The 18,794-nt window shown below is 39.2% G+C and overlaps 1 protein-coding gene across 7 annotated transcripts in view; it reads left to right on the top strand.

Moving 5' to 3' along the window:
* SLC44A1 (solute carrier family 44 member 1) overlaps positions 1-18,794 on the top strand; it is a 198,414-nt gene that overhangs the window by 51,487 nt on the left and 128,133 nt on the right. For 4 of the 7 annotated variants that reach the window (XM_031654368.1, XM_021927304.2, XM_031654367.1 and 1 more), the window contains 2 exons: positions 4,988-5,077; positions 16,537-16,679. In XM_031654368.1, the coding sequence (XP_031510228.1) occupies positions 4,988-5,077; positions 16,537-16,679 (233 nt within the window). Of the gene's footprint in view, positions 1-4,987; positions 5,078-5,498; positions 6,314-16,536; positions 16,680-18,794 lie in introns of those variants that run through there. The other 3 variants (XM_009188373.4, XM_009188372.4, XM_031654370.1) reach the window with 2 other exon arrangements.

Here is an 18,794-nt window from a genome sequence, read left to right on the forward strand (position 1 = left end):
TAGTTTTTTTTTTTTCGTTTTCCTTTCAGCGGTTTAAAGATGTCGTTCTGTGGTTTTCTGCTTTTCATAGTTTCTAACAAGAAGACTGCTGTCATCTTTGTTTTTCTGTATGTGATGTGTCTTTTTTTACCTTCTGGCTGCCTTCAAGAAGATCTTTGTATCTTTGGTTTTCAAGGGTTTGAGTATAATAGGTCTAGGGGGTGTGTGTTTGTGTATTATATTTATCCCGCTTGGGATTCTCTGAACTTCTTGGATCTGCGCTTTGATTTCTTTCATTATTTTTGGAAAATTTGCAGTCATTATTTTTTTCCAATAGTTCCTCTGCCTCATTCTGCCTTCTTCTTGGATTTCAATTACATCTGTCACATTATTTGTTTTTTATTTTATTTATTTATTTATTTTTTGAAATGGAGTCTCGCTCTGTCGCCAGGCTGGGGTGCAATGGTGCGATCTCGGCTCACTGCAAGCTCCGCCTCCCAGTAGCTGGGACCTTAGGCACCCGCCACCACGCCCAGCTAATTTTTTGTATTTTTAGTAGGCGGGGTTTCACCGTGTTAACCAGGATGGTCTCGATCTGCAGACACTGTGATCCGCCCACTTCGGCCTCCCAAAGTGCTGGGATTATAAGCCTGAGCCACGGCGCCCGGCCACATCATTTGTTGTTGTCCTGTAGTTCTTGGATGCTCTATTCTGGTTTTTAAATTTTGAGTCTGTGTGTGTGTGTTTCAGTTGGGATAATTTCTGTTAACCTGTCTTTGAGTGTACTGATTATTTTCCTTGCCTGTGTTTAGTACACTGATAAGCCTGAGAAAGGCATTCTTCACCTTTGTTACCATGTTTGTTTGTTTGTTTTTAGCATCCCTGGATCCTGTCTTATAGTTTCTGTTTTTCTGCTACAGTTTGAGGACTCAGGTTTCAGACATAGATTTTCCACTTGTTTTCTTTGATTTTTGTTTTCCTATTCTATAAAATAGAAAAGTCAGGAGTATATAGTAATTAACAGAATTGTTTTAGGAATCAAATGCGGTCATAGATAATCTAAATGTATGCCCTTGGGTAAGCCCCTTCCCTTCTCTGGGTCTTAATCACTCTCACTAAAGGCTTGTATTATATGATTACTTTGGTACTATATAGTTCCTAAACTGCAAGATCCTGTGAAGGGGAGAGACCTAACATGTACTGAAAGCCTGCTATTAATCTCATGTAGAATTTGAGAAAGGGGTAAAATCACATTTAAAAAGTGCTGTTGCAAAACAGTTACTTTTGCTAGGTCAGACAGCATTAAATCCTGTTGCCACTTGGATAAATCTGTTAAAGATTTATTAAAAATTTTCAACTCTTGGGTTTTCTGACTCACTTGAGAAACTTCATGGCTCATAACACATCTCACTAGCTTTCCCTGTGCCAATAGGATTTAAAATTATTGAGTTGGCTCCCAGATTTTTCAATGTGAGGAGAAACTAATTGAGGTTATTGCTTTTTACTAACTAGTGCAAATAAAAAATAGTCTTATTGGAATAGGCTTTGGAGTCACAGAGGGGGGTCAAAGACTGATGGTGCAGGTATGAAACCTTAGGCTGATTATTTAACTTCTGAGCCTGAGTTTCCTCATCTGTGAAATACAGACGACACCTACATCAGCTGTTTTGAATGTAGAAGACATAATGTGTGTAAAGCTTTGCGTCTAATGTCTGATTAATAGTAATCAATAACTGATGGCATTAACAATGGCAGCTAAAATGAAATATGCCACCATTAAGTCAAAATTTTAGTAAGTATAAGGGAAAAAGAGTTTACTATTCTTTATATCCTTTTTAGTGAGAAAGTTCACTTGGTAAAAGGATATTTTAACAATAGAGAGAGGGTTAACTGAAAAGTATTGATGAATAATAGTAGTAACAGAGAATTGAGTGCATGCTGGGTGACGGGTGCTCCCATTTACTCTTCAGAACATCCCTGTGAAGTAAGCCATCCCTCCTCTGCTAAGTGTTCCTTTGTTAAGTGAGGGTGATCATTTTTGTTCTTCCACTCTGCTTTAGACTCTGTCAACATCTTTTATATATAAGTCCTACCCTCGCTCCACGTCTCATTCCCAGTGAGAGAACGTGTATTTGGCACAGAAGTGGCCCACAGCAAGTTGAATGGACTTGTTGAGATGTTGAATCTTTGTATTTTGCTGGTCAAGAATGAAATATCTCTTTATGTTATAGATGAAAATTTAGGCATTAATGAACTGAATGTTGGTCTAAGGTAAAAATACTAAGAAAATAGTTGGAGATAAAGAAACTTCTCAACCAACCTGAGGCCTTCCCCTTTCTTCCCTCCCCATACATGCTGTTTATTAAGACAAATAAATATAGCATTTCAAAGTAGCTTTTGCTTTATAAATTACCGTAGAGTAAATATAATGAGTATCAAAGATGGGTCCAAATTCTGTGTTTGGAAGCAGTTTTACTGTAATGGGTATTATTCAAGACTGAAATTATTTAATACAAAGAAACATTCTTTATTCACACTGTGAACAACTGTCTTCCAAAATACAGACCACAATACAGGCATTCTTGTATAAATAATACAGAGAATTAAGTCAAATTATTTTGCAGTTTTTTCCAGTCATAACAGTTTCCACAAAAGTGCATTCCTGATCATAGGTTTTAGAGTTGGAAGGAACCTAAGAGATCCAAACTAACTCTTTTCTGCCACCCAGAGAGATGAAGCAATTTATCTAAAGTCATGTAGCTAACTAATGACAGAGCCAGGGAGAGAACCAGTCCTTCATCTATTATGCCACAGTGCTGCATTGCTCTGGAAAAAAATACTGCCTACTCATTCTTGGTTTTTAATGCTAGTTAGAGTCTTAGGGTAAGGTTTTTTTCCATGACTAACTAGTGCTCTTTTGTTTTCTGTGTGGGTGTTTGGGAACAAGCTAACTGGTTGTGTTTTTTGTTTTGTTCTGTTCATAACAATTGTACAGTGTAAGGCAATAACAAAGCATTTGTTTGGTTAACACTTTAGGGGTTAGGAAGAAATTGTTTTAACTCAAATTCTCTGCCCTCATTGTTGATAGGCAGATATTTTAAAGTTGTGTTTTTTAATCTGGGATTTGAATTCTCTAAATTCTTATGAAAATCATGTGAATATCTGCTTACTTTTTTTTTTTTTTTGAGACGGAGTTGCACTCTTGTTGCTCAGGCTGGAGTGCAATGGTGTGATTTTGGCTCACCACCACGTCTGCCTCCTGGGTTCAAGTGATTCTCCTGCTTCAGCCTCCTGAGTAGCTGGGATTACAGGCATGCACCACCACACCCGGTTAACTTTGTATTTTTAGGAGAGACGGGGTTTCTCCATGTTGGTCAGACTGGTCTCGAACTCCCAACCTCAGGTGATCCGCCCGCCTCAGCCTCCCAAAGTGCTGGGATTACAGGCATGAGCCACCATGCCCGGCCTATGCTTACATATTAAGAAAAGAATCTGTAGTTTTCATCAGGTTATCAAAGATACATAGTTCAATACTATGGTTTTAGAGGGAGAGAGAACTAAGCCTGTTTGCACTCTATATATACTAATTGTACTAGAGGGCTCCCTTATCTCCAGCCCCCTCCTGCTGGTGCCCTTTCCTCCTGACAAGCCTTTTCCGAATAGCTTCCTGAATATTGTCATGGAAGCTACTGGAGGCCTCAACCTTCTCAGAGGAACCTTTCCCATAGGTTTCCCAAGGATACCTTCTTTCTCCCTTCGCTACTTACTTTTTCCAGGAGAGGGTGTGAGACTCAGGGATTTTTGTTCATTAGAAAGCTCAGGGGGCTTATTTCAGTTAGATTTCCATTAAAAGGGATTTGTGAGCTGACCCGAAATCCTAAGACTATTGAAATAAGAAAAAAAAAAAAATGCAATTGGAATTCCAGTCAATACTTAAGTTAACTTTTAGAATGCTGCTAGTTCTGTAGTTCAGGATTCTTTGTGTTTGATCTAGAAACTAACATTTTCTAGGAACAAAATGAAAATATATGGATTATTTAGGAGTTGCACAGATCTGTCTATAAAAACTGATTTTTTTCTTCCTGAATTTTATTTGATTTAGAAAAATCTACCCCTGAATAGGAATCTGTTTTTTTTTTTTTTTTTTTTTTTTGAGCTGGAGTTTTGCTCTTGTTGCCCAGGCTGGAGTGCAGGGGCACAATCTTGGCTCACTGCAACCTCTGCCTCTTGAGTTCAAGTGGTTCTCCTGCCTCAGCCTACCGAGTAGCTGGACTTACAGGCGCCCACCACCACGCCCGGCTAATGTTTGTATTTTTAGTAGAGATGGGGTTTCACCATGTTGGCCAGGCTGGTCTCGAACTCCTGACCTCAGATGATCTGCCCGCCTCGGCCTCCCAAAGTGCTGGGATTACAAATGTGAGCCACCGGGCCCAGCCTGAATAGGAATCTATTTTGATGGGCATCTTTCCTAGAAGAGAACATATATATAAACAGCACATTCTAACTTTTTTTTTTTAAGTTTAGCGTCTGGACACACAAAGAAAAAGCTAGTATTAAGACTGAAGTTGGAAGAGTGTATTCATTTATTCATTCATTTTTAAAAAGCCCTCACTGAGTACATATTATGAACCCTCAGGCATCATGTTACATGCTGAGAAATAAGCCTGGTCTCTTCCCTTATGAAACTCATAGTCTGCTGGGACACAGCATAACAAATAAGAATGACAATTTAGCCCACTAAAAACTCTAATATAGGTACCAAAAAAGCAATGAACTCAGGACCAGCCCTGGCCAGGAAGAGGGGTGGGAGTAGGGCCAGTGGAGTTATTGCTGTGGGGGTTAGCATAAACGTCACAGAAAAGATGACAAATATTTGAGTTGTGTCTTAAAGGTTCAATAGAAACCTGTTTGGCAAAGAAGGGCTTTAGCTATAGCTGGTGTATTTGTACCCTTCTAACTTTAACTAAACTTAACATTTAACACTCTCTTATTTTGTGTTTCCAATTAGAGCTCCAAACGAGAATGGAAGCCGCTGGAGGACCGTAGTTGCACAGACATACCATGGCTACTGCTCTTCATCCTCTTCTGCATTGGGATGGTAAGGAAACTCTCACAGATGGTCCGAACCTGGACTCATGATCCAAGGGAATGATGAGGAATTGGTTTAATGAGGGCAGTTGTTGTGGAATGTACAAGTCCTTTTTTTTTTTTTTTTTTTTTTTTTTGAGACGGAGTCTCGCTCTGTCGCCCAGGCTGGAGTGCAGTGGCGCGATTTGGGCTCACTGCAAGCTCCGCCTCCCGGGTTCACGCCATTCTCCTGCCTCAGCCTCCCGAGTAGCTGGGACTACAGGCACCCGCCACAGCACCCGGCTAATTTTTTGTATTTTTAGTAGAGACAGGGTTTCACAGTGTTAGCCAGGATGGTCTCGATCTCCTGACCTCGTGATCCGCCTGCCTCGGCCTCCCAAAGTGCTGGGATTACAGGCGTGAGCCACCGCGCCCGGCAGAATATACAAGTCCTTATACAGTTCAGTGGTATTTTGTGTCACCCTTGATTTGTTTTTCTACATGAAAACTGAGCTCAAATTAAGGAGCAGCTGGGACTCGTATGCCATTCAATAGACCATTTCAGAAAACAAATCATTTGACGTAAGTCTCTGAATGGTGATCTTGATGGGGTGGTGAGCAAAACAGTGACCATGAGTCACAAGCCCCATGTATTCACCCAACCCAGTCACACCAACTTGTTGGTTATCTTTAGGGCAGTCAGTTCCTCTCAGAGACTTCGTGTTCCATAGTTCTTCCTAGATGGGAGGCTGGTTGCTCACTCTCCTTCTTCCTTCTGCCTGTCCTAGGCCCCTGCTGCCTTCTGTGTCTACTGTAATGAGTGGCATCTTTTGATTGGAGATCAAGGGACCTGGTGGTTTTCCAATGGCCCCTGCTGCCTGCTGGGTCTACTGTAATGAGTAGTATCTTTTGATTAGAGATCAAGGGATCTGGTGATTTTCCAATGGGTATAGAGAATGGAGGAGCAGAGTTGCTGTTACAAGGTATTCGGGGTGTGCACATTCAGTTGCATACCCACTCTGCCCTACAGGAGTTTCTGACACAGACTTCCGTGGCATTAGAGTTCCTGCCAGTGTGCTGGGCTGAAAAAAAGATAGAAAACTGCTGTTTTTAAAGCGGACTGATATTTAGAAATAGAAAGGACTTGGAAATCCTCATCTGGTCCATCGCCCTTATTTTACAGATTAAAAACATCAAACTCAGAGATGGAAATGACTATCCCAAGGCCACACTGCTAGTTCATGACAGAGCTGGGAACAGAGCCCAGGTCTGTTCACTTCCATGTCAATGCTGTTTTCTAATACCCCATTTCCTCTTCCTCAAGGGGACTCTGCAGACACATTATTGCTCTCTCTTTCTTAGTCTTCTACAACTCAGAATGCAATTACACTACCTCAGGCAGCCTTGCTCTTATTCATGTGTATTTTTAACCCCCTTCTTACTATACCTTTTATAGAGTTTCTTTAGGAAAATCTTGCTGTTTGTCTCCTCTAACTGCCCACCAGGCCAGCGCCATTTGTGAATCACAGAACAACTGTAATCTTGGCTAATAGGCACAATTGTAGGTACCAGTTCTGCCTCTGAGCAAAGGAAAAGAAAGCAATACATTTTAATGAGATATGATAAATCCAGTAAAATAAGGAGTATTTATTTTAAAGCTAAAAGCATAGTTTCACCAAATTTAGGATATTTAGGAAAGGTCAAAATACCTGTCTCCTAACTTAATGACTTATAAGATATTGCTCAAAAGTTTACTTAGTTTAATGGAATGGCAGCTGAAATATAACATGCATGAATGTTTATGCAGCGTGTGGAGAAAAAAAAATTTTTTTTTTTTGAGACGGAGTTTCGCTCTTGTTGCCCAGGCTGGAGTGCATGGTGTAATCTCGGCTCACTGCAACCTCCACCTCCCAGGTTCAAGTGATTCTCCTGACTCAGCCTCCCAGGTAGCTGGGATTACAGGCATGTACCACCACACCCAGCTAATTTTGAATTTTTAGATGGAGTTTCACTATGTTGGCCAGGCTGATCTCAAACTCCTGACCTCAGGTGATCCACCCATCTCGGCCGCCCAAAGTGCCGGGATTACAGGCGTGAGCCACTGCATGCTGCCGTAGAAAGATTCTTTGATAACAGAATTAGTCCACAGCCTTTCCCTGCTCCCTGAATGTAACCCTGAGACAAATAGCAGCTGACCTTTCAAAATTGTTTACAAAAACATATACCATGCCACCCGAGGTGCTTTGGATTTTCTGTGCTAAAATAGGTCAGGAAAGTGCAATCATTAATGTTAATAGGCTGATTTGACAGTGACTTGAGACTAAGGAGTTATTTGTTTACTGAAACATTTTAATGCAATGGTAATTAATATAGTGTTGATTTCAGTATGATGGTAATTAAGACCCACTGTGTGTACTTTTAAATGTTGGCATAGCATTATTAGCATTATTTGTTTTCGAATGATTCTTTTAATGGATTACCTTCATGGAATTGAGCTAACATCATATTTTGCCATGTAGAAATAAGAAATCTTAAAAGTTCTGGCCAGGCTCAGTGGCTCACGCCTGTAATCCCAGCACTTTGGGAGGCCGAGACAGATGGATCACGAGGTCAGGAGATCGAGACCATCCTGGCTAATATGGTGAAACCCTGTCTCTACTAAAAATACAAAAAAATTAGCCAAGCGTGGTGGCGGGCGCCTGTAGTCCCAGCTACTCAGGAGGCTGAGGCAGGAGAATGGTGTGAACCCGGGAGGCGGAGCTTGCAGTGAGCTGAGATCGCACCACAGCACTCCAGCCTGGGTGACAAAGCGAGACTCCGTCTCACAAAAAAAAAAAAAAAAGAAATCTCAAAGTTCTATTCACTGGCACAACAGAGATTCAGCATTCTTTGGCTTCTGAGTATTTGTTTTAAATGATTTTTAGAAGATTTCTCCCTCTTTGGATTTCATTCTGTAGTACTTTTAAAATAAACATTTAACAAAATGTTTTGTTTTAGATTTGTTGTTCTAAAACAAATCTAAAACAATTTTAGATTTGTTGGGCATTAATCTATGCTCAACACTTTAGTACGTGTGTGTGTGTGTATATATATATACACACACACACAAAATATGTATCTTTTAAATTTTTTTAAATGACTATGAAATAGGTTTTATCCCCTGCTTATAGACAAACTATAGCAAGGTTAAATATTAGCTTATCTAATAATATACTGCTGGAAATAAGTGGCAAAGATAGAATAGAAACTGGAACTTTCTGGCTATGTTCTTTTAATCGAGTGGCCCAGCTGCCTGCTTCTCTTACAGATTGTTTCTTCTTAGTAATCTTGCAGCCTGGTACTCAAACCATACCTTTATTCTCTGTCTTTATTTGCAGCTTTTTGCTCATTTTTTGATACCTATGGTCTGGTTCTTAAATATTCTAAGATCTTGTCATCTTTCACTCATCTCTACCATTAAATCTTTTTTTTTTTTTTTTTTTTTTGAGACGGAGTCTTGCTGTGTCGCCCAGGCTGGAGTGTGGTGGCGCGATCTCGGCTCACTGCAAGCTCCGCCTCCCGGGTTCACGCCATTCTCCCGCCTCAGCCTCCGAGTAGCTGGGACTACAGGCGCCCGCCACCTCGCCCGGCTAGTTTTTTTTTGTATTTTTAGTAGAGACGGGGTTTCACCATGTTAGCCAGGATGGTCTCGATCTCCTGACCTCGTGATCCACCCGCCTCGGCCTCCCAAAGTGCTGGGATTACAGGCTTGAGCCACCGCGCCCGGCCTGAATCTTTATACATGTTCATCTCTTCAATATTTGTACTTCTCTTTTATTTCTTCCCTTAGTTTCAAGGTTTTTCTAATGCTTGAGTTGTCTAGAACTTAGAGTGTTTTTCAAAGCAAATTACTCTCAGCCTTCTTAAGTGCTATCTTCTACATTTGAACTTTCATCACTATTTTGGGATTACTGAGCATATACTTACTCTGCTCCAAAAAATTACTTGTAACATTGCACTGCTAAATTTGTGTATTTCATTAAGGGAGTAAACGAGTGGTTTTTAGCCCTAGCTGTACATTGGAATTAGCTGGGATCTCTTCTTTTTTTCTTTTCTTTTGTTTTTTCTTTTTGAGACAGTCTTGCTAAGTCATTCAGGCTAGAGTGCAGGGTGCAATCTTGGCTCACTGCAACCTCTGCCTCCCAGGTTCAAGTGATTCTCCTGCCTCAGCCTCCTGAGTAGCTGAGATTACAGGCACCCAGCACCACTCTTGGCTACTTTTTGCATTTTCAGTAGAGAAGGGGTTTTATCATGTTGGCCAGGTGGTCTCGAACTCCTGACCTCAAGTGATCTGCATGCCTTGGCCTCCCAAAGTGCTGGGATTACAGGTGTGAGCCACCGTGCCCAGCCTAGAATTAGCTGGGATCTTTTCTAAAAAAAAAAAAAAAAAAAAAACAAACCCTAATTCCTCAGCCCTACCTCAATGGTTCTCATATAATCTCTGCAAACCTGATGTTCAGCCAAAGTTGAGACCCATTATTATAGGTACAGATCAACCACTGAAAAGATCAACCACTGAAAATATCAACCACTGAAATGTATTGAGCAAGAAGTGTTAAGAGTGGGTTTAGAAAGCTGGTCCTGGCAGCTAATGTTAAAGATGGCTTGGAAGGTGGAAAGAGGTTTCAGGTAGATCACTTTGGGGGCTGATGTAATGGTCCAGATAAGAGGTGAAAAACCTGAAATAAAGAAGTGCTAAAAGAGAAGAAGAGAGAGATTGAAGAATTTGGATCCATAACATTTATCAATGGTGTTATCAGTGTTGCAGACAAGGGAGAGATAGATCAAGGATGACTAAGAGGTTTTTGTGTTGGGGGTTCAGGATAGGTTTCTCAGCTCAAATCCCACCCCAGCTCCTGGTAGGTTCCCAACCACGGTTTCTGTACACATCTTGAAACAAGAGTGGGATGGATAAATAAAGCACCACTTTATTAGTAAATACCTGATTATGCCCAGTAAGTTACTCCCTGGTAAAAGTAACCTGTGGAATGAAGCTTGGGCCCAAAAGGCTAAAGTTCCTTCCTATCTAGGATGGTCTGACTTCATTCTGTCTCAAGGAGAGGTGTTTGTCAGAAAAGGAGAAGAAAAGAGAATGGAGATCTACCTGGACGAAATCTGCCCAGATCAGCTTACCACACAAAGGCAAGAACGGAGGCAGCTGGATGGCCCTAACAAGAGTGCTTACCATGGAAAATAGAAGATACAGAGATCCCCTACAACTTACTTACCCTAGTAGTTATTGCTGTTTACTGTGAGCTAGACACTGTTCTTAGCACTTGACACATAGAAACTCATTTAATTCCTACACCTGCTCAAGGAAGTATATATTGTTGTTATCACATTCCCATTTTACAGAGAAGGAAACAGAGGCATAGAGATAAGCTCAGTAACTGTCTTAAGATTACATAGTGGCAGCACTGAACCCAGAAGAGAAGAGGGAGAAGCGGAGGCCTCAAGAGGTAGACCCCACTCTGTTGCCTGGAATTGAGGACAACAGAAAAAACTTTAGAACATGGACCTGTAGGACACAGTAACCTCGCTTGCCAGTGAAACATGGTCTCATCAATATCTCAGGCTCTGACCAAATCGCTTGCCATTACCTCTTCCTCTAGTGTGGTTTCAGGAAGCTAGGGTGAGGGGCAGAAGCACGGAGAGAGGAGATTGCAGTCTTCCACTTCGTATCTTGTGTGTGCCATCTAGAAGTGGTGCCACCAATGGAGACAGAGCATATGGAGGAAAGGGAAGTGTGGGATGAGAAAATGAGTTGTGGACATGTAGAATTTGTGAGTAAGGAGAAGCAGCTGGAAATGCAGAGTTGGAATCTTGGAGAATGATCTGGACTAGAGTTGGATTTAGGGGACATCATCTCATAGTTTGTCCCTTCAGACTGCTTTCATGGAAGGACCTTTTCTATTTTATAGCATTGGTTTACTTCCCAGGGCATGATGTTTCTACCTCATTAACTATTGCTGAGCATGCAGAACAGAGTGAGAGATTCACTGCACTATTTAGTCACCTGTTTGGTGGGCTGTTCTTTGCTGGGATCACAGATATAAGAAGAACAATATGCCAAAAAATTACCATAAGGTTACCTGATCCAAATGACTTTCTATTAAGTCTGTTTCCTTTCTTTATTTTAATTTGTGGTAATTACCTATTAATATTGTACCTAACATAATATTTACCATTTTAACCATTTTTAAGTATGTAGTTCAGTTAAATTCGTTTGTTTTTAATCTGGTTTTGCTTTATTTATTCTCAGACACTGTAGTAAACCAAACAGGTGTGAACCTCTCCCTGCAAGTATATTCTTAAAAATTGCACTTTGTATCTGCTTTCCCTTAGAAACATAATAGTTTGGAAGAGGAAGGGCTTTAGAGATTCATCTAATTCTATCCTTGTGATAATAAGGAAACTGAGGCTCAGGGAATAAAAAGTTACTTGCTCATGATGGTAAGGAGTATTCATGGCAAAGTGAGGGTCAGTTTTCAGTCTTTCTTGTCTGTGTTCTTTTCATTGTTTTAGCTGCCCATGAAATTGAGCCTATGATTTCGCTCCGTCATGCCCATTATTTCCTTCTCTCTTGAGAACATTTCAGTTCTTTTAGGATAAACCTTGCATTTGTATATGCAGAATAAATGCTTATTGAGTGGTTATTTCCTAGACTTTCTATCATTTTGTTTTTTTCAGAGTCAAGGTCTTATTCTGTTGCCCAGGCTGGAGTGCAGTAGTGCAATCATGGCTCACTGCAGTCTTGAACTCCTGGGTTCAAGCAATCCTCCTGCCTCAGCCTCCTGAGTAGCTGGTACTACAGGCGTGTGCCACCGTGCCTGGCTAATATTTTTATTTTTGTAGAGACAGGGTCTCACTGTGTTGCCCAAGCTGATCTCAAACTCCTGGCCTCAAGTAATTCTCCTACCTCAGCCTCCCAAAGTGATGGGATTACAGGCATGAACCACTGCTCCTGGCCTCATTCTGGTTTTTTTTTTTTTTTTCCTTCTTCTTTCCTCATTCTTAGAGAGACGCATCCTATTGCATGTTTTAAAAAGTCTGGGAATCTGACAGATTGACACAAGTTTATAATTCATTTTGTTTAATTTGTTTATATAAATATTCACTCCGCATCAGGCCTTTTCTAGGGTAGGATACTAATCCTGCCCTGTTTGCTGGGTCCTCATAGCCCTCTGTATCTTAAGGTTCCCAAAAGAGGAGAAACAGAAGCCAAATGTTCCAAGATTTTACAAATCAGTTGTTATAAGATTGAGCCCAAGCACTGATGAGATATGGGCTTTATAGAGGTGAAGTGGTATCTGAGAAAAAGAGAGTCAGTATATGTTTTCATTAATTCCAGGGGAGAGGGCTGTAAGCAGAACTCCTTTTTTTCTCTATCTTTTTATTTTGAAACATTTTGCCATATTCATACACCATCTCCCACCCACTCTATACATGTTTTTGTTGACCATTTTTTTTCAAAACTAAATTTAGTCCTTCTGCTTTGTTCAGTTACTTAGTAGAGGCTCTAGGTATACAATTCAAACATGCTTGTGAAATGAAAGTGTGTCTTTTTTTTTTTTTTTTTTTTTTTTTTTTACTAATAGCAAATAAAACTAAGCATAAGCCCTTACTTAGGTACAACTAGACCTTGTGATATGAAGGGAATATGAGCACAGTTCATTAATGAGCAAATTGTCTTTCTCCCACTTAGGCAGTCGGTACTTATGAGTTGCCAGGTCATGCCGCTGACCCACCATCCCTGTGTGCCTTCATCTGATTTGAGTCACCTCCTATTTGTGAATAAGTTTGTCTGTTCCTCTTCTCTCTCTTAAAATAGCAGTGCTGAAAGCACTTCCATAGCTCACTCATTTGAACATTTTAGCCATGATTTTCTTCCTTGCTAATAGTCTTACTTTCTCTCTAAGATTGCTTCCTACTCCACGCTTATGAAAGCCTTCCTTATCCCCTTATCATTTGCTTCATTAATGTGATTTTTCCTTCTGTTGAATGCCTTTCCCCTCTCTCTCTGCTGAACCATTAAATTATTGAGTGTATTCTGTAAAGTTTCTCTCACCCCACTTTAATTTCATGTACCACATTGTTTCCTTTCTGAAATTATATTGCTTCCCACATTTGGATTTTAGAATTTTTCTTTTTAAAGATATTGTATTTTTAATTGTATTTGGCCTAGTTCCCCATTGTCAGTGGTTGTACCATATGAGAAGTCCCTAGGATAATAGTCATGGTTTCTTCTCATCTTATTAGCTTATTATTCTCCTTGCCCACCCCCCACCCCTGGCAGCTTTCCACCCTCTCTAATACTTCTGGAAGCTACTAAGAAGTTTAAGTGGCCTATGTGAAAATATGTCAGTGTCCCATTTTAGCATATATATGTAACATTTACAATTTATACCCCTGCCTACATCCGAGAGGGATGTGAGGTGGCTTATGATGATAAAGAAAAAAACCCACATGTCCAACAGTACTGTTAAAAATAGTCAGAAAAGGAAATCAGAAGCCACTTAAAGGAATCTGTAACACAATGTACTTACCAAACATAAGAAGAAAATTCCTATAAAAAGTAAAAGAAGAACATAACCTTTTAATTATGTAACAACTTTGCTATTCTAGATTAGTAGTGAAAGAAGATTGTAATTGTGGTCTGAAAATATTTTTGTACAGTAACAAAATTACTGACATTCTCGCTGTTCCCCCTAGAAATTTTTGTTCTAAAACAGAACCGAAGGGGTTTTTGTTAGTGTCCAGTTACTGTTGTTAACCTCTTTAGTCTGACTTTCCCATTCAAATTCACCGCTAACAGCTACCATTTATTGATCACCTGCCATGTACCAGACGGTCAGCTAGGGATTGGATATGTGTTATTTCATTCAGTTCTCCTCATTAGGCTGTGAAATAGATGGTATTACTCTGTGTTAGAGAGGAGGGAACAGAGTCTAAGTATGTAATTAGATAAAAATTACACAGATAGTAATTGGTAGAGTGAGGGTTTGAATCCAGGTCTTACTGAATATGAAGTCCATTCCCTTACTGTTAATCTGAGTCTTCTTGTTAAAACATGTGTTGGAGGCCTCGCGTGGAGGCTCACGCATGTAATCCCAGCACTTTGGGAGGCTGAGGCAGATGGATCATTTGAGGTTAGGAGTTCGAGACCAGCCTGGCCAATATGGTGAAACCCTTTCTCTACTAAAGATACAAAAATTAGCTGCGTGTGGTGGTGCATGCCTGTAGTCCCAGCTACTCAGGAGGCTGACACAGGAGAATCGCTTGAACCCGGGAGGCAGAGGTTGCAGTGAGCCAAGATCGCGCCACTGTATTCCAGCCTGGGCAACACAGCTAGACTCTGTCTTAAAAAAAAAAAGTATTGGAAAGGTTAGCTATTAAACCTCCTAATACTTACCTCCTTTTCCACTTTTTACTCAGCACAGGGCTTCCTAATTTGGAGTTCAAAGATATGCTTAAAATGGTATGCTGATTCACACATGTAAATATGCAAATATGTATGCAAAGGATTAAATATTTTTTTTCCATGTCTTAGTATTGGGTTGAAGTTGTGAGGTGGGATTGATTGCCCTACAGTGTCCTTGGAGGAGTCAGGAGAGGGGGAGAGGGGCAACAGGGTGAGTGTGAATGAGTAAGTACTGACCAGCTGTGTCTAACCCCACCGCTAGCAGTTTGTGCTGCTTGGAGGCAGAAGGAGACTAACATGTATTAAGACATGCACTTTACATGTAACATGTATTATCTCATGTAATTCTCACAACAGCCTTTGTGGTAAGTGGTTTTAACCTTAACTTACAGATGGCAGACTGAGGCACAGAATTAAGTAAGTTTGTCCAAGGTCACCCAAGAAGAAAATGGAGTCATCAGTATTCCATTGATCAACGCAGGCTTTTCTGACCCCGAAGCCCACCATCTTTCCCTTGTAGCATATTCTCACTTATAATAATAGTACCTAACAACTATAATAGCTAAGACTTTATTAAGCTCTTACTATATGCCAGGCAGATTTTTTTTACCATTTTACTGGATTACATCATTTAATCCTTACAACAGCCCAGTGAGCTACATACACTCATTATCTCAATTTTACAGATAAGTAAATTGAGACAGAAAGTTGAAGCTAGTGAGTAGCAAATCAGGGATAGTCTCCACTCTCAGTCTATTTTTTTACAAAGTATAGCTTCAAGAAGTTTCTACTGACTGTAGCTATGGTCTCTACTCTTTCCTTGTAGCTCCCTTACCTGCACAATGAAAGTGCAGGGCTTGTTTAGAAAACAATTTGTTTGCCTTTTTAGGTAAGTATATTTAAAGGGGAAATACTTTTCTCTGAGGAATTGCATATGAGTATAGTATTTTCCACTCTAGGCCTTAGATCTAGCAAGGCTATTTAGATAAGTACTACTCATGATACTTGGCTGTGATTAATTAAATAATGATAGTCTCTGCCTTCATAGCCAGTTTACTAAAGATAATAAAAACGTAACCTTTTAATGACCAGGTTGCAAGAATAGTTCTTAGCCTCAGTCTTTCCCCCCAAATACAATCAGTTTATCAGTAGTGATTCACTTTACTTCCTGTTCTTCTGGCTAGTCGCTTGCTGTCAAGCATAGGCTTTTATTGCTTTGTTTTGGTTAGTGCATGCTTGACTTAGCAAGCATGATGTGCTTCTGAAGTATCTACCATTTGCCTTTAGTACTGTGATGAAGCATATTCCCATGAAATGAAGTGACCTTTGCAGTATACAAAGCCAGTGCCTTACTGTCCTCCAGTCTTCAATATTAAGAGCATGGCAGTGCTTCACGATGTAATTCTTTGACTTGTATACAGCTTTATTGCAGGAAGGAAACAGAAGTATTGCTTGCACTGAAGCGATAATGATTCAAAACCCCCGTTCCTATTGTTCTTTGAATTTTTTTCTTTCATCCTTTGCTGATGTTCACTTAAAGGAACCCCTTTACAACCAAATGAAACTAAAGAATGAGGGAAGCTGGGTTTGATTCTGTGCTCTGATCTTTACTAGCTTTGATGGCCTCGGATAACTTGTTTAACGTCTCTAGGCCTCAGTTCATAATCTTCATCATGAGATTAGAGATAATGTACTACAAGCACCTATTAAGAGTGCACAGACTGGCACAGAGCAGGTGTTCTGTATAGGGAAGCTGATATTATTACTATTATTATTATTAATAAAATTCAAAGATGATCTTGTGATGTAAAGGTTAGGATTTGTTTTGTTATGGTAGTAAATAGTGTTTCCCTATGGACTTCTTTGTATTGCTTGTGCAATCCAAGGAAAACAGTAGAATAGTGTTTGCAGTAAGGAAAGATAGCTCTTTGTTCCTTTCAGCAGACAAAAGAAGCTCATTATCGTATCAACTAGTGACTGTTGGCTATTGAAATGGTTTATTTGTATGTTTTTTTCTGTTTCTTTCCTAGGGATTTATTTGTGGCTTTTCAATAGCAACAGGTGCAGCAGCAAGACTAGTGTCAGGATACGACAGCTATGGAAATATCTGTGGGCAGAAAAATACAAAGTTGGAAGCAATACCAAACAGTGGCATGGACCACACCCAGCGGAAGTGAGTAGACTGTTGCTGAATGATGAACACATGGAAACTTTGAAAGAGGCACAGAGAAAATCCTGCTATTCTTACTGTTTTAAAGATAATATCTTACCAAATATTATTTTTATGTGACTTCTGTTGGTGTGTTTGATTTTTTTTCACTGAACCCTTGAATCATTCTTGTTTTTGGTCTACAAATATATTCTTCAGGAAACAGAATTAGTTACCATGTTAAAATGGGCTACCTTTATCCATGTTAGTGGGTAAAGGCTTGATTTGAAAAGGTTGTTCTTTTACTCTTTTTTTTTCCCATTAGCCTTTAAGCTGTGCACTAGTTTTAACCCTGTAACATTTTTTTCCTCTAAGATTATACTTAATGGGAGAGAGAGGGATGATAATGGATTTTGAAATATTAACATTATAAAAAATATTTTATGTGGTATCATTTATAAGTATACATCAGTTTCCTATTTTATAAAATATACATTTTGTCAGACTTTAAAATTTGCTTTGGCTTCTCAATATTCATCTTTTAGATTTCATGAGATTCCTGACTTAATTGACTTTTTCTTCAAAAGAGCTATCATTTTGTTTTTAATACCTGTGGGGAAAATAGATTTCATCTAGCATATTTTATGTATGATGCTAATATATTTGTGTAAACTATATATTTGTGCCCCATGAAGCCTTATTAGGCATTTGTTCTTCAGAATTAGCAAAACTAATTTTAAGGTAGTAGGCTAACTAATCCAGTTAATGCACTTTATAGGAAAAGGCTAAGCAGGTAACATTTTAAGGTTGTAGGTCTATTATAAAGCATTTTCCAGGAACGTAATATGTAATAACTGTATTTATTATTATATAAATCTGTTGGTTAAATCTGGGCCCCTAGTGGGAAGTATAAGATTAATTTGATAATGTTACAAACCTGAAGAAATCCAAATAGTTAATTTCTCAGTGTTATTCCTCCCATTAATGAAGATAAGATAATGCATTTTAAATAAACAAAATTGTAAATGACAACAATGAGTATCTTTATAGCATCCCAAAGTCAACTAGCATGTGATACCACCCTGTGAGGTAGGTGTAACAGAGGCTTGGAAGACTGAAGTAATTTTCCCAAAGTCACATGGCTGGTGGGCGGTAGAATATCCAGCCCAGAAGATGAGTTTTTCTCTTGATATGCACCTGCATCCATTGAGAGAAGTGAAAATTGGACTCTTAGCAATTGGAAGAATTATTACATTTCTTCTTCTTTATGATTGCTTCATGAAATTAACGCAAATTTGAGACTGTATGTTATTTCTTGTAGCAAGACTATGCATATTTTTTTAATTTTTATTTTGAAATAACTTTAGACTCATAGAAGTTGCAAATATAGTACAGAGTTCCACAGTACTATTTTTTTGTAGATAGCATCTACTCTGTAAAATATTATTTAACTCTTTAATGCTGCTGACATGTATCAAATATAAAATATTACAATTTAGATAAAGGAGATAAGAGGAAAAGGGAACTACTCCCTCAGGTCTTCTACTTACATGGGATTGGAATCATTTTTAATGGCTCCTTTCATAACTTGCCAGGACTCCAAGCCTGTTCTCACCATAAAGTTTGTGTAAATGCCACTCTTCGTATTTAACATTGTGGTGATTCATCTGTTCAGTGGAGCAGATTGCAAATACTTGGATTATTCTATGTACCTTTCGGCCTCTTCCAAGAGAGGCTACTTATTATTCTGAAAATGTGATCACTGTTCCCTGAATGCTTAGCATAGTCAAGAGCCATTCATATAGAGGCAAAATAGTTTCCCAAGTGTAGCTGTTCCCTAATTCATGTACACATGTTTAAAATTTATTTTTGATTTCTACTTCATCTTCTCTTACTGTATGACCTTTTTAGTGCTAACCTACTTAAGTATTTCTGTCTATAGATGTTTTTGTAAAAAAAGAACAGACTTTTTTTTACCTTTCTCAGATAAGTCTATAATATTTCGATCTGAAAAGAGACAGAAAAGCAGCAGTCTTTGTGTTTGTCACCTTTATTCCATCCTCTTCTTTCTCCTGAAAATGTATTGGTTTCCTTCCTTTACACTTATTTCCTCATACTTCTTTGCTTCCTTACGAACTA

The sequence above is a fragment of the Papio anubis genome, chromosome 13, assembly GCF_008728515.1.
Source record: "Papio anubis isolate 15944 chromosome 13, Panubis1.0, whole genome shotgun sequence".
Taxonomy (NCBI): domain Eukaryota; kingdom Metazoa; phylum Chordata; class Mammalia; order Primates; family Cercopithecidae; genus Papio; species Papio anubis.